Below are 16,346 nucleotides of genomic sequence, written 5' to 3' on the forward strand. Positions count from 1 at the left end.
ATAATCTGATTGATTTTTACTTTGTAAAGTGTCTTGAGATGACATGTTTCATGAATTGGTGCTATATCAATAAAATTGAATTGAATAAAAAAAAAAAAGCACTAAAGAGTCAGCCCAGATTGATGCATCAGGACAGATACTAGAAGTCAGGTTAAAAAATTAAGCAAGAAAATTGCGGCTATCTGCTAATGAATTACATCTACAAGGAAATAAAAGGGTTTGTAGACCATGGAATACCTTCTTCATATGGAGGATCCCCTGGAGTCTATTGAGCTAAAATTAAATGTGTTTTAAATATAACACGGTGCAAGGTTTGAGGAAGAATAATGGTATAAATGTACCGTACAACCTTCCCTCACTGGTTATGTTTAAGTCACTCTCACCACCGGCAAACAAACTCGCACAACGTCAAGCACAACACAGAGTCACAGAGTTTACCCACGTTTTTAGGTTTGTAGGCTAATTGTTCAAAACTATTCCTATGTGTTTTATTTTAAGTATTCACATACTTTTTTGCTGGAGAGTTTTTGCAAAAGTCAAAAGAGGACTATTTGAAATCCCTTAAAATCCAGTCATTTAATTCCAGAGAGAAAGACGGGTAGAACAATGATTCATTGTCAAGTTCTTTTTTAATCTGTGCAGCTTCCCCACTTGAAAAGGGATGGATAAATTCATGTAGACTTTTATCAACAGGGTTTTACTCAAAGGACCACGCAGTTTTCCGTCTTTTATCCTCCATTTATTTGGTGAATATCAGGACATGTGCAAAATTGGTCCAGAAACAGGTAAAAACCTTTAAACAAGCCCAAAAGAAGAAAAAACAAACAATTACTAATCCATAAGTTAATTTACTTAAATGAATTCCACTTAAACTACAAAAGAAATGGTAAACTATATAAATACAAAGCAAACCACTGTGAATCAACCCCACAAAGTAATCAAAGTTAAATGAACTAACTAACTAAACTTAAGTTCTTTAACTTTAAAATACATTTCGAATAAATATTTACAATTACACAATTAAATTTTTTTAAATATACAAATATCTACTTTTCAATATTAGTCATAAATATTCATTTTATAAATATAGTTTCCAGTTGTAATTCTTTCTCACAAGATACTAAGTTAATTAATTGTTAAACTTAACATCCAAATCCACTATTCAACAACACAACAATCAGTTCAATCATAAAATCAATCAATCAATCAATGCCAAACTTCACCACAATCCACCTCTTCAGTTCAGGTGTTGCTGTTAATGGGCTGGTGTCAGGTTCAAACACCTAAAACATTCATTAACAACACAAGAAGGAGAGACAACAATGAGATTGATTTTCAAATAATCTTGCAAGGAGATCGAACAGAGATGCTTAATACAGATGTCCAAATCTGATCTGAAGCAAATCCGTCGCCCCCTCTCTATTTATTAGGAAAGGGAATCCCTGGTTCCATTTTGAATCTAAGGGGTAGGGATAAGCAAAATAACTGTGACCTTCCAGATAAAACCAAGCAGTTCACACAGTGCAGCACTCCAGATGGTTGAATAGAGTTCATAAAAACACTGATCATAGTCACAACATATTTCTCTGCTTTCTGCAGGCCTTCTGCAAATATAAGAGAGAGATCTAAAACCTTAAAACTTCTTAGTAGTAAAGAGTAAATATATATGATAAATGAAATGAAAATAGTAAATAACCTAAAATATGTAGACATAGTAATAATAATTCTATCATTCCCCCCTGTTATCATTTAATATACTCTTTTTCTCATCTCACTTCAATCGTTCATGATGTTTTCTTTCTTTTAAAAAGTAGCAGCTTATTAATACAGTCCTTTGGTTCAACCGCGAACTTCCGTACAGCTGAATAATATTTTCCACAACATTGAAGGTTCCCGTGTTGGAACCGGGCAGTGCTGTAACTTTTAGTACAGATCAACATGAATGCTTCATAGAGTTGTATCACACAATAAGAAAGGTTTAGCTTTTATTTACAATTTAGGGTTCATTTAATTAAGTAAGGCCTGTTTTAGGTCCCTATGCGCACATTATTTGAATTTTACATTAGACTAGATAAGAAAAAACTGTTCAGTAACCAAGGTTGAATCCGTATACTCTTCCCCTACCCTGTAAAACCCCTTACTTGGTTCTCCATTTACCATTCCCATGGACAATCGTCCATCACTTTCATACCTTACAAATCCAGGAGTACCACTGAGGGGCATCAGAGGGCAGGCTGGGTCTTTGTCATCAGAAAAATTCATCCTATCTAAAAGATGATAAAAACTGATTTGACCCCAGGTGAAATCCCGCTCTCGGCCAATCCTGAGCGAGAAGTCCCTGTATTGAAACTAGGAGTTACCATTACCAGCTAATATTAAAGGATCTTTAGAGCCAATCAGACCCTGGTTCTTCCTATATCAAATCAAAAAATTGCATAAACCGTAGGTCTTTGTGTGTCTGAAGCAAACAGTTTCCATCCTTTACCATAAATCATATTGAACATAATGCAACATCACAGTGTAGATGTCTTAACACACAAAAAAAATCAAAGTAAGTCAGTAGAACAGAGCAGTTAAACAAACAGTAACACAATATGAGAAGAGTCCAAAACATCAAGAACGCAAAGTTAAGAAAGCCTTCAGGCCTTTCAGGGCACAAGGCAGAAAATAATCTAATCGCGCTTAGTGTCTCTTCAGGCAACTCCTCCCGTTGAAGAATAAGAAATCAGAGTTCTCTGGCTTCTTCATCCCCAGTCCTCTTCTTGTTTTCCCCTCGCAGGCTGGACGATTGAGCTGGATGGTAATGAATGTTCAGTTCTGGCTTGGGCAATGAGCATTTTATTTTGCATTTCTCTCTAATAAAACACTTTGTGAAGATGGTCTGCAGACACGAGTCCTTGTTTCCACTGGAGAACAGAAACAAGGTGTAATTAGTGTTCTTATCAAAAACCCCATTCATGTGTAATTTATTAAAAATATCCTCCAAGCACTTTCACATTCAAGATATTTCCGTGCACAATTATTTAGCTTTCAGAATTCTGCAATTTAATTATTAATTAAAAGAGTAATCTTTAAGTTCAAATGTGTTTGCAGTAGTTTCCTAATAATTCTTAACAGAATGCATCCAATGTTTGCCTTAACTTTCATTGTCTGACAGTTGAAGTTCTCTGCAACATAATTTTATCAACATATTTGTTTCATGTCATTTCCCGTTTTATTTTAAAACCCCAACTGAGAAAAAGGAAGCCTTTCCACGTGAAAGCCTTTTCCCTCTTTCTCTCTCTCTCTCTTTTTTCTAAAAGAAAGAAAGTGAGGTGCTGTTCTGCACAGAAAAGACAAAATATTTATACCAAGCTGTTACCGTTCAAGGATGCCAAGGTTCTTCAAAACAAAGCAGTAAGCAGGAGAGCTTTTTGAAAACGTTCTAACATTGTTGAACAACTAAAGCTACTTAAGCAAATCAGAATTAGTTCCCAATTTAATCTTAAAATAAAGTAAACCACACATGTGATTATTTGTCATTATTTAACTGAGGATTAAGGACTTTGATTAAGAAGTTATTGGATGAACGCGTCTCTGCGTTCCTATTTGTCTAGGCCTTGGTAATCTGATCTATGATCTATGTGTTCTGAGTGCCTGGTCAGGAAAGGTTAAGGTTCTCTGAAGCTTTCTGTTTTCAGCAACTCTGAAAACCCAGAACCCTTTACAGTCAGTGTTAGGTGTCAGGTAACCTGTGGGACAACGTCATAGTCTCCCTTGGTTCCAACCTGGTTCCACCAGCTGTGTCAAGTTTACAACAGCTCGTCCTGGGTGCCATGCCCCAGGGGTCTCCACACCCCCCTGTGTGGAACGTCTCTCATTGTAAGGATCTCACCTTACGTGCCTTTCAAGATGTTCTTTACACAACAGGAGTTCCAATGTGGGATGTCTTTTGCTGCTTTAATGTTCCTCAGAGAAAACCTTCATTCATCCCCAGCAATCCTGACCAGATCCAAAATGTCTCCATAATTTAATCTAATTAAATAAATCTTACTTCTTTTCTGTATGTAAGAGAATAACCATTAAATTATCCTGATCTAAAAGCCTTCAGGTTAACAATTAGCTAACCTCTGTTTTATGTGTTCTTCCCCTTAGGATGTTTTAACAACCAGTTAAAAGAACTATTGAGTTATTTGTTCTAGTCGAGAGATATTAAATCTCCATAAATATTGTAACCATTTTACACTGATGCTTTAATCCTAAATCTACCCATGTTAGTTAGTAGGATGTGTCATTATGCTAATTATATTGCAACCTTATCCATTTTAGCCAGTAACCTTTTGTTACTGTTTTATTGATGCCTGCTGGATTGGCAGAAATCTGCTTACTCTAAGATGTTCATTAAATTAAATTTCAATTTAAAAGTTCAGGTTACTCTGCTTATATAGTAAAAACCAATTAATTAATTTATTTATACAACTGTTGATATAATACACAATTAATTTATTAGGTTGCTCTATGATTCCATCAAGTTGCTTCTTTAAAAGTTTTCATCTTTACATAATGTTAATATGTTTCGCAATGTGTGTTTTGTTTTAATTGTGTACAAGAAAATCTGAAGTGAAATGCATGAAGTCGTGTCTGCAGAACTCATCTGTGTTTGTTGTCGAAGGTTGTCCGATGCTTCAGTCATAGTCCTTCATTGTCCATTTTCAGTCCAATGTCTGACTTAAGCACAACATTCTCCTTCCCTTCAACAGCCCATCCTCCAGTCCTCACGCCTGCAAACAGAATGAATTCTGCCAGCATTTTTTGCCAAATAAACGCTCCATAGGTTGAAAAGAAATCACAGCAAAGCAGTCACAAACATTTTAACCGCTGTGTTCCCTCTAACATGACAAACATAAAAGAAATAAAGTAATTTAAAAAATAAATCAAACTTTGCCTCTGACAAAATAAAACTCAAAACTGGATCAGGCTGAAGTCAATGACATCACCTTTTCTCTTTTGTCCCATGGATCAGCTCTCATGTCACTGCAGCACCGTTTTGGTATTCACTCGCATCTGAGAATGTCTAAAAAGAGACTAAATCTCTATGTTAGCACATTCCTATCATATTGACCAGGTTTCTTTGCAAAGAAAAAGAAGCAGAAAGACAGAACTGTGTATAGCATAAAGCAACAAACATTTTTAAGACACCACCTTTCTTTTGAAACTCTGTTCAAAACATCTCTAAAAGAAAAAAAATCAAAACAAAATAAATAACCAAAAAAACAAATTTGTCTCCCAAGGAGCACAATTATGTATTTTCAATATGACATAGCAGGGCCGGATTATCCATAAGGGCCAGTGGGCCAGTGCCCAGGGGCACCAGGCATGGGGATGGGGGGGGGGGCACCACATGACACATGCTTTAAAAATATATTTTTCATAAATTGTTATATTATTTACTTGAAATTGACCATGCATTATTCATTTTGTGAACACTGATGTCACAATAATAAAAAATGATAAATAAATCAAGATTAGGCTACATGATCTATCACTCCCCCTCCCCAATCTGTCATAGTTGAGCTGGTCCACAAGTACGTTCAAATGTATCGTCTTTTTTAACGCTACAGAAAATTAATCCAAAATGAACAGACATCAAAAGCTGTGCTTTTTGATTTCAACATTTTAAAATGAGATATTTGAATATTGCTCACTGCTCATATGCCTACATGTAGTTGTGTAAGTTAGTAAATAGTAAATTACATTACAGAAATCCCCTTGATTATGTCTGATGGGGGGGGGGGGGGTTGAGGTATAGTGCCCAGGGGCACCACATTGTCTTAATACGGGCCTGGACATAGGTTTTTGACTTATTACAAACTTTTGATATCCTTCTGGTCCATTGACCATGTGTATTTGCTGTTAGTAATATCTTTATTTATACATAACTTCCCAAATCTCAATTGGTCAAGCGTTAAACCTTAAAGCAATGATTTTGTCTTTTAGGTTTCTGAGCTTCTAGTGTTTCTCTATAAATGATAAGAGTTTTCCCCGTAAGCACATTGAGAAGGCTACCCAAAACAACCCAAGATTAGAATTAGAATTTAACCCTTCAGAAGCTGGCTTTATTTTATTTTTTCCCCTCTGACATAGTTTTCGTGCTCCCAGGCCAGAACACACAGACCCAGCCTTGCCATAACATTCAGATGTTTACATCATGGTCAGATTTGTTTATCATATCTATTGTCCTGTTTCAGGTTAAACTGTCCCTCTGAGGTTCACCTCAGTTTAGCATAACTAATAACATCAGATGATTTTGTAACTGAGGACGCGTGTAACGTGGCCTTCTGATATTTTGACACTTTTCAAAATTTCTCATTAGTTGCATTCAAATCCCAAGTAAAAAGAAATAAAATAAATGAATAGAAAACCCTTAGAAAAGCAACCATATGTAGTTCCATACAGGTTTGATCAAAGCCAAAGCACAGTTTTTTTTATTTTTACAAATATTTAAATCAAAGATCATGTATTTCTAAACTTCTTTCAAATGGACTGGTTTGTGATGAATCACTATTGTTATAAGCAATAAGATTTTAGTGAGTTTATATTACTTTAGGGCTCAAACAAATGATGGGGTCACTGCCTAATTCTGTAGTGGAGTAAACCCAACAACCTTTTATGTACAGCTCATTGCCTGTTACAATTTTCTAACAAAGCTGAAATATTTTTCGTTTAAACCATTTTAATCTCTCCGTGTATCAATTTAATTCGGCCCTGATATTTAATGTTAAAAAAACAAACTTTTTTCCCTTCTTTAGTTTTATTTAACATAGTTCATGCTTAAAAATGTCATTTGGATTAGGGAGCTGCAGTTCTCCCAAAACAAATGAACATCTTTGAAACCATGATTTATAAGTTCACCCAGACGAACGTTTAGTTAAATAGATACATACATACAGTTACATAGAAATGATGACATTCAGAAAAAACAAACAGACGAAGGCCTGTTTTTTTTCATTATCTTACACAGACAGATCTATGTTTTTAATATTTTTCAAAACATCTATGGCAACGCTGAAAGATGTTTTCAACGTGTTAAGTTCCCGCTTAGTTTAAAAAGTGGAAAGCGTGCGCTGGCTAAGACCCCCGAATGTTTCGTCCAAACACGGTTTTACGCTTCAGCCCCGCAAGGGTGCAACTCTTTGTCTTGCAGACACCTGGACGCTTATCCATTTTTGAAAGTTATACGTCGCAGTTCAGAACACTTTTATCCACAACGAAAGTGTCTAGTTGGTCCCCCTATGTAAACGCTTCCCCGATGCAACGTCCTTTTAGTTCCGTTTCCGTTTCCCTTTTTTATTCAATTTTCGCTTTTCTTTTTTCAACCAGATATATGATAATATCAGGTGTATTATCTCTAAACTAAGGCTGTCAAACTATTAATTTTATTATTTCAATTAATCGTGTATTTTATCTTTTTATTACTCAAAGTATTAAAGCTCATTTGGGATTCTTAATATGCAATTTTGCAATAAATGACACTAGTAAAAATTATGCTTGTACAAAAATATATATATATTTTTCTTTTTTCTTTTTCAGTTGTCTCAAAGAAATGTTTAATCCCCTGCCAAATATCAACTATAATAACTTTTTACCACTATTCTGGCCAAATTCTCCCTTCACGAAGATCAACTCCACACAGTACTTTCCACTGTAAATCTCTTCACTCAGACGCTATTCTGAGCCACACATACGCACACACATATACGCAGATTTACACACACAGACCCACTCTCGCGCACACACACTCTCAAGCGCTGTGGGTTCAAACATTCTCTCCTTTCATGCAATGATCCCATTAAACGACACATTACGTTGGACAAGATATAACAAGAACAAAAACATATCAGACAGACAGCTTGCGCGAAAAGAGTCTTCTGCGACACTTTGTTTTTTTTTCTCTACGGGACCTTTAAATACCTCCTTGACTAACCGCTGTGTTTTCAAAAACTCCCAAAATGTTTCTGTGGGATCCCCTTTTAAATCTCTTCATTTATTAATAATACCTTCCTGGAATTTTAGCTATTTTTGTTTGTTAAATCACCCCTTAAACCTGCATTGTATTATTTTACCCATGAAGCTAAAGGTTTTATTTTATCAGGGCCCTGCTGGTCAATGAATTTCCAGTCTTTACTCTGGAGCTGTTTCAACGTTTTCCTTTGTCCCTTTCCCATTTTTATAAATTTGATCCAGTCCTGTAACACATAGGATGTTCTATAGGCTGGGAGTTTTACACCGTGGGGTAACAATAAAATACCTGTTGTGGTAATTCTCACTTCAACTCTTTCGAGTGGAGAATTCTTGCTAGACCTCCACAAAGGCTTGTTACTTACAATCCCACTGTTTTTAAATGAAAAGAAAATACCTAGTGGTATTTAATTTTCCAGTCATACACACAAACACACAAACACACAATGCAGACGTTAGTTTTGTAGGACTCTGCCGCCCTGCCTCGAATTACACGGCCTATTATCAGGACGCCGTTATCCTATTTAGTTTTTTTTCTACACAGACTTTTTGGGCTCTGTTACCCCTTCGATTCACAGACCTTTTGGGCTCTGTTACCCCTTAGTGTACCTATCAGTGCCAAGGATGATAGGGTTTGTTATCACGGACTTTCTCGGACTCCGTTATCCCTTCTACGCGCAATACCTCTCAGGTACTCATTTATACCTTTAAAAAAACAAATCCACTCACCACTGCTGCCAATCCTCCCTCGGACTTCCCGTCAACAGTCAGAAACCCAGAGGCGAGATGGACTAGGCCCTTGGAAAAGGATCTGAATGCAGTGATCACTGACTTTTCACCCGGTTCACCTCACCCAGAGGAAATCCTCCTGTATGTTGGGATCCGGCTCGAAGGACCAATTAAATGTCAGGTTCAAACACCTAAAACATTCATTAACAACACAAGAAGGAGAGACAACAATGAGATTGATTTTCAAATAATCTTGCAAGGAGATCGAACAGAGATGCTTAATACAGATGTCCAAATCCGATCTGAAGCAAATCCGTCACCCCCTCTCTATTTATTAGGAAAGGGAATCCCTGGTTCCATTTTGAATCTAAGGGGTAGGGATAAGCAAAATAACTGTGACCTTCCAGATAAAACCAAGCAGTTCACACAGTGCAGCACTCCAGATGGCTGAATAGAGTTCATAAAAACACTGATCATAGTCACAACATATTTCTCTGCTTTCTGCAGGCCTTCTGCAAATATAAGAGAGAGATCTAAAACCTTAAAACTTCTTAGTAGTAAAGAGTAAATATATATGATAAATGAAATGAAAATAGTAAATAACCTAAAATATGTAGACATAGTAATAATAATTCTATCAGCTGGCAAATCAGGAGGCCCTGCTGGAGGAACATGGGTAACCTTGCAGTCTCATTTCAGAGACATTACAGCTTGTCTTAACGGCTGCCTCTCTGCTTGTCTACAGATTTGTCCTCTTCTGCACAAATTGACCAGGATCTCTGATCACAAGAGTCCCCCAAACTTCCGTCCTCTTTGTCTGGCTTGCTTTCTTTTCTGCTCTCTCTTCCTTGTTGTCTGTCCCTCTTTTAAGTCCGTGTGAAACACAGTGGATTTTTTTTCCCCCTCATTTGACTTCACATTCATGGTTAATAGATCTTATTCTAATTCAAGTCTGCATGCATTAACTTTTGCTGTATGTACTTTCTTAACCATTTGGAATGATGGAGACAAATTGCCAAACATACCAGGCACGGTTCACTCAGAGCTCCTCTAGATAACAGATATAGGACAGCATATTGATTTAAAACATCCCTTTCTTTACATCAACTCACCTTTACAGCTCCTGTACAGCTTAACAAAATCACAATTTTCTTAAATGTAATGTACGGAGCCCATCAGGCCTTCGAACAAAATTAAAAAAGAACATTCAGAACATTTGCTGAACATTCATTCCTGTTTTATCTATTCTGAATAGTGCATGTGTATAAGGTGTGGAATGCAGTGACCTGCAACGTCAGGAATTGTACATGATTTTTTTCTGGGACATTACAATCATGTTTAACTTTTTCATATTTAAGCATCTACTGACCATTTGGCAACTGTGAGTGCCCCCAAGTACTATTATTATTACCAGGCTTAATCAAAGAGTAGGCTTTACAGTCACTTGTATTTGCAGTTTTAAGAAATCCAGCATGTTGGCATCAGAAAAGAATGTGTATGACATAGTGCGAGATTAACAAATGTTATATTAGGACCTTTGCTGTGAGCATTATTTTCCCATGGTTTTCCTATGTTATTGAAACAAAATGCAGATGCACAATTGCACCACAGGGTATAACAAACCTTTTTTCAATATAAGAGGGAATAGATCACTATTTGCAATCACTTTAGAAAGTTGAACATGTTTCTTGTTGGACGATTAAAGGCGTTGCCACTCTGTTTTTATTTTTCCAAATTATTCTTTGACTGACAATATTGGGTGGAAAGTTTAATAATTATGCACAGTCCATTAATGAATGCCCCTGAGTAAGAAAATAGTTATTGCCCAAATTATTCACAAAATAAGTCACACACCCTTATCAGGCTAAGTATTTAGCATGACAAGGCGAATTTCTCTTCATTTGTGCAGACAGAGTGACTGCAAAGGGTACCTGCATAGGTCCTATGCAACATTTGCATAGGACCTCTATATTTTTTGTAGCGCTGTGGTAAATGTGCAGCGTACAGGTCTCTAAGTCGGTGCACTTGTATTTTTGTAATAAACAAATCTATAGCAGTCAACTTTGAAATACAGTACCAGATGCATTAAACTTGAACTTTCTTTTTATAATGTTACTTCATACGCTATAAACATGCAAGGCAGGTAAACATCGGTTTAACAGGGGAAAGACTTTTAAACAAACCATCCACCCATTGTAAAAAACAAAGGTATCTCACAAACTATAAATACCTGATTCTAAATAAAACAGGTAAATCTCCCAGTTAGATAAATCTTCCATGATTCTTCTAGGTTGTACAAATATAGATATTTCTTGTTAAACCATCAGACTGACAGCAACAGAAGCAATGGCACGGATGTTAAAAAGAAATGTTGAAATTTTGTAGTTTCCCTTCCAAAGAAAAATGGGGAATTAGCTAATTTTTTTATTGTTATTGTGGTTTTTAGAGGGGTTATGAAGTGAATCGTGATTTATAGTTGCAATTTAAAATGTTTGCAATCTCAAAAACTGAGTATTGTTGGGGTTGCTACCACATTTCCCAATGTTAGTTCCATGAGAGCATCGATCCAAATCTGTGATTAAATTTATTTTTTGTGCTATTTAGCAATAAAACCAGACTTCTGGTGTCTGAAGTAGCCTATTTCTTCATGGGTAGGTATTTTTAAGATACGTCTTTGTGTCCTCCAGGCTTTGGCTACAGTGAACTCTAGTCACAGGAATACATCTATTGCCAGACAAGTAAGGACTTTTTCAATATGTTTAACTTTCCTGCTTATAACAATTAGATTTCATGATACAATCGTTAGTCCATCACTGCATCAAATACATGAATGAATAAAAGGGTTTTTGCAATTATTCTTTTGATCCATTGTAGATATGAAGATTCACTGTATATAACTGAATGCACCTTCCCTACTCTGCACCTTCTTGTATGAGCCGATGTGACGAGTGAATTTCTCCATTGTGAGATCAATAAAGACTATCTTATCTTATCTTAATTTCACATTTTGAAACAGAGGGAATTTATTTGTTTTGTTTTGCCAGACAGTTCTTTGCAGCTTCCGTAATACAGTTGCATTCATGGAACTCCAAAGGCAATTGTAAGTTGGCTAGCATTCACGTGTTCTCAGTTGCATCTGTGCACATTATACACGAAGAAAAGTGGTTAAAAAATTCCATTCCTGTTCATCTTGGCTCCATTTTACAAGAGTTTATGTCTTGTCACAGAGATTAGTTTGATTTATTAAGTTAGTTGAAACATTATAAAATTTACATATACAAATGTGTGTGTGTGTGTATTTACGGATTATATGCAATGTAATGGTTCATAGTACATATTTGAAGTTGTGTTCAATAGCTTTAACCTTGCTGGTTTTGGTTTTCCTATATGCTGTTTGAATCCAACAACATTGCTAGGTTAACAAATGACTGCTAAACCACAAACTGTGTGTACAATATTCAGTTGTACAAAGTACATTTATTTGTAGTTACACTGCTTAAAACAACATAGAAAAATCCAGCAAGCAGTAAGATTAAAACAACAAATTATGCTCTGGTAATGCTTAGAAATGCTTTCGTAAAAGCAGTGGAGTTCAGCTTTAAAAAAAAAGAAGACTGAAAAAGATGATGGATGACTAATATATGATTGAATTACTTCTGGTGTTAAAAATGGCAGGGATGTTTTTTCACCTTCTCTTGTCTCACATTGCTCATTATTTTATCTGTTAGGCATTGACAACATTTAATTTGAATTAATTTTAACACAATATTTTCACCGTACTAAACCCACATACTTAAAACAAATATGGCAGATCTAATGCAGTTTTTAATTTTGAGCTAAAGGCAAACTTGTTTCTGTTATAAATTTGTCTTTGGATGAACCCAGAATGCACACACAAAATGGAGTTATTTTCTGATAGTTTATTGAAAGAGAGATGATTAGTGGATGAGGAAATCAGAATGAGATGAGAAATGTAGATGAGAAATGGAGCTGGAGAATTGGAGAGAGTTCTTGAGATGCAGGGTTGCTGTTGTATAGGGGCAGCAGGAGATCCAGGCAATGAAGCAGCGAGCAAAACTTGAGGCACAGATGAAGGCAGGAAACCCTGCAGCTAACAGAGGCCTATTGAAGCTCAGAGGTGGCAGGAAAATCCAGCAGCTGAAACAGGGAACAACCAGGCTGACAGACGTGAAGTGAGTGGAGACTGAAGACGAACCGGCAGTGAAGGGTTAGGGTTAGGGTTAGGCATATGTAGGGAGGCTGGCAGGTGGAGTGAGTTCTAACTAATTAGTGCCTAACAGGTGTGACAGATTGCTGAGGGAGTGGAGGGCGAGCTGAGTGAGAGGAGGAACTGAAAACAAAACAGGAAAAAAGCCAGACCAAAAACTAAACCATGACAGTTTCTACCAAGGTAAAAATAATACAAAGCATTATTACAGTTTTTGATTCTGGATTTATGTCTTTATCCCTAAGTTTTATTTTCATTTTAGAAAAGAAATATACCATTGCAAAAGTTCTTCAACTTTTTACATGTTTATACACTACTTAGAAGTATTTGCTTGATTAAAATAGACATTTTTGATTTTATCTTATGAACTAACAAAATTATCATAATTTGCATAAAAATGGCATGTAGTAGGTATTAGAAAAAAAGATATGTAGTGTTTTCAGACTTCAAGTAATGAAAGGAAAATATATTTAGTCTATATTCAATTTTAATTAACAACGCTAATGTTTTGCAACAGGAAGACTTCTGAGATCAACATTAAAAACATAGCTGTCATGTATCCTGTCATGTTCTCCACCCCACTTTCAGATCTCTCTGGTAAAAGAGAAGTTGTGCTTCAATTAGACTAAATAAAGGCTTAATATCTGATGGGTTCAGGTGATTACCTTATGTGCTTGTGGGACGGGATAGCTGTCACACATGTAGATATGATGATTTTAAGACTTTGCACCGGTCTCTTAACTGATTTTCAATTCAATTAAATTTATTTATATAGCGCCAAATCATGAAACATGTCATCTCAAGGCACTTTACAAAATCAAGTTTAATAAAAATTTCCAGACCTGCTTATATGAAATTATTTTTTCTTTTAAAACTTTCACTTTAAAAAGCTATTAAATAAACACCCATTCAAACTTAGTTTTCATTAGATATCATGTTGTGCAAAACAATATTCCCTTATGTCATTCTGCTCTTTGTAGAGTAACACAAAGTGGAATGATGGAGTCGGGAACTTTTGGAAACAACTCACATTTATGGACAAGCTCTCTAGGGAGACAATAGAAAATGAGCTGCAGATAAAACCTGTTATTAATTAATTTATTTTACTGGGTTTTACATAGGTGCATGCCGGCTTCTCTTTTGTAACGCCACTGAGTGAGACGGAGAACAGGCGCAGGGGGAGAAGCGCAGCTGAGGACATGTGTTGTGATTATAATACCTGCAGATGTTATTTTAGTTGTCCACACCGCCTCCACGGGATTGCCTAGTAGACAACGGCCCAAGGCAGGAGTGCCTAAACTATTTCCAGGGGCCATTTGAAGCCCTTGAAAAGAATTTCTCTTCAACCTCAATTCAAGAATGGCACATATTTAGCTCGAAACCAAAACTCAAAACTAGAGGTAGATGGACACAGATTACGTACAACTCAGTTTTCTTGTTCAGCAGGTAAAACTGAAACAGAAAATACTATTTTAAAAACATTTTGAAAATAAAAGATACAATTTTGCAGCCCGTGAGTAATTTCCACTTGACCTTTTTGCCCGGTGGGGGGAAACGTTTAAACACTACCAATCTAAGGGGAGGGTGGTAACTCAGAAAGACGGGGTACAGCCTTCAAGTTTGCTGCTTAACATATAACAAATGCACGGTGCTCCTAGCTAGCCATTTGGAGTTTCAAAACACTGTGACATTAACAAGAATGACGAGTGGTGCCATTTTAATTCCCACGCCGTGGTTGTAAATGTTTTTGCAAACAGATGTTTTTTTCTAGTTGAAAGAAAAGTGTAGAAGCCCTCTTTCAGTCAACACTTGAGGAAGGGTATAACTGCATTTCCCCTGACCACTCAGGCACTTTGTCAAGTGTCTCATTAAAGCAGGGGTATCAAACTCATTTTGGTTTAGGGGCTGCATACAGCTTAATCTGATCTCAAGAGAGCCACACGAGTAAACTCATTGCAAGATTAAAGAGAACTAATAAAAGTGAACTTGTTGATTTTTATATTAAACGAATTTCACTTTTACACAATATATTATGAATAACCTCAGTGTTTTTAAGAAAAGTATGTGCAATTTCAACAATACTTTTACTCAGTTAAACATTTACTTGTGCATTATGCATAAGAACTGATCATAGTGATTGTACAATGTTGAAAAAAATTTATTCACATTTTTTGGAACTTAAAAACCCTGTCCTGCATGACAAAATACATCAAACAGATAAAAATTAAGAAATGATTTTGTCAGGATGCAGCTTGTAGGCTGCATGCTGAGCCTCTCTCCCTCTCTCTCTCGTTCCTGCGCAGCCTGATCGATTTCACCTGACAGGCTGCAATTAACTCCAACTGCTTCCACCTGGTTCCACCCTTATTTAAACGTACCTTTCTGCTCTCGTCGCCGGCCCGTAGTGTTCACTCCAGCTCAGTCTCAGTCAGTCTCAAGTCCTGCAACTCTGTTCCATACGGTGGCCGACAGGTGCAAATGCGCAGCAAAAGAGAAAACATGCAAACAAAAAAAAAGACACGCGCACAAATTAAATGCGGCAAACAAAAAGCAAATAAAATGCAGCAAACAAAAAAGAAGACACCCCCGAATGAAATGCAGCAAACAAAAAGTTTTTCGATTTCGCCAATTCTTTTTTTCATTTTCTTTTTAAGATTGAAAGACGAAGACGCTTTCACGGCTGGCCCGGAAGTGCAGGAAAATATTTCAAAATAAAAGCCTAGATGTACACGTAACATAATGCAAGTCTGAAGAAAAAAAATGAAGCGGAGAGATTTCTTTTGAATAAAAAGAGGACCTTTTTACGTCGCAACATGATAGTTTATTGTAGATACGTGAGCTTTATTACATTATTGTGTGTTTTATTGGTGGAACATGAAACATAAAGGCTGATCAAATGCTGTAAACAAAAATATGGAAGCATTATTTGAAGATTTTTCTCATCAAGCAAAACCCACCTTCACATAGGATTACTGTCTATACGTCTCTTGTTTTTAGTGAACAGTATATATTGTTGAAGCTAACAGAGAAACAAAGTTGTTTTTATTAATTTAATTGATTTATCTTCACCAACAACAAAAACAAATAGGGGAGACCGGGGCACTTTTTACACTCATACATAAATACCGGAATCAAAACACCATATATAAAAAACATATGTACCAGATGAAAGAGCAAAGTCTCAGGTATATATTTTGTATTCTGGTATTTTTCATATCTTATTCCTGTGCAGAGTTATAAGCGATCTAATGGAGATTGTCACCATGTGACAAGTTGCCCCTCCAAAGGTTGAGTTCTCACACGGGGTTTTGCGACCAATAAAAAAAGGGCAAAATGAATTTTGTTATTTTAATGTTAAGTGAATAAATGACAATAACTCACTTTTACTATT

The 16,346-nt window shown here is 36.2% G+C and overlaps 1 protein-coding gene and 1 long non-coding RNA gene across 2 annotated transcripts in view; one reads left to right on the forward strand and one right to left on the reverse strand.

The window, feature by feature from the left end:
* Positions 1–12,965, forward strand: part of LOC105922430 — an 85,016-nt gene extending 72,051 nt beyond the window's left edge. Inside the window, exon 18 of the mRNA XM_036129966.1 lies at positions 12,766–12,965. Coding sequence (XP_035985859.1) covers positions 12,766–12,924 — 159 coding nt within the window. The 3' untranslated portion in view covers positions 12,925–12,965. The remainder of the gene's footprint in view (positions 1–12,765) is intronic.
* LOC118559274 lies at positions 7,917–15,445 on the reverse strand. Its single transcript, XR_004928742.1, has 2 exons — positions 15,334–15,445; positions 7,917–8,918 (listed from the first exon to the last, which is right to left on the reverse strand). It is a non-coding gene; the product is annotated as an uncharacterized LOC118559274 (long non-coding RNA).
* Between the last annotated feature and the right edge of the window lie 901 nt (positions 15,446–16,346).

Source organism: Fundulus heteroclitus, unplaced genomic scaffold (assembly GCF_011125445.2).
Source record: "Fundulus heteroclitus isolate FHET01 unplaced genomic scaffold, MU-UCD_Fhet_4.1 scaffold_261, whole genome shotgun sequence".
NCBI lineage: Eukaryota > Metazoa > Chordata > Actinopteri > Cyprinodontiformes > Fundulidae > Fundulus > Fundulus heteroclitus.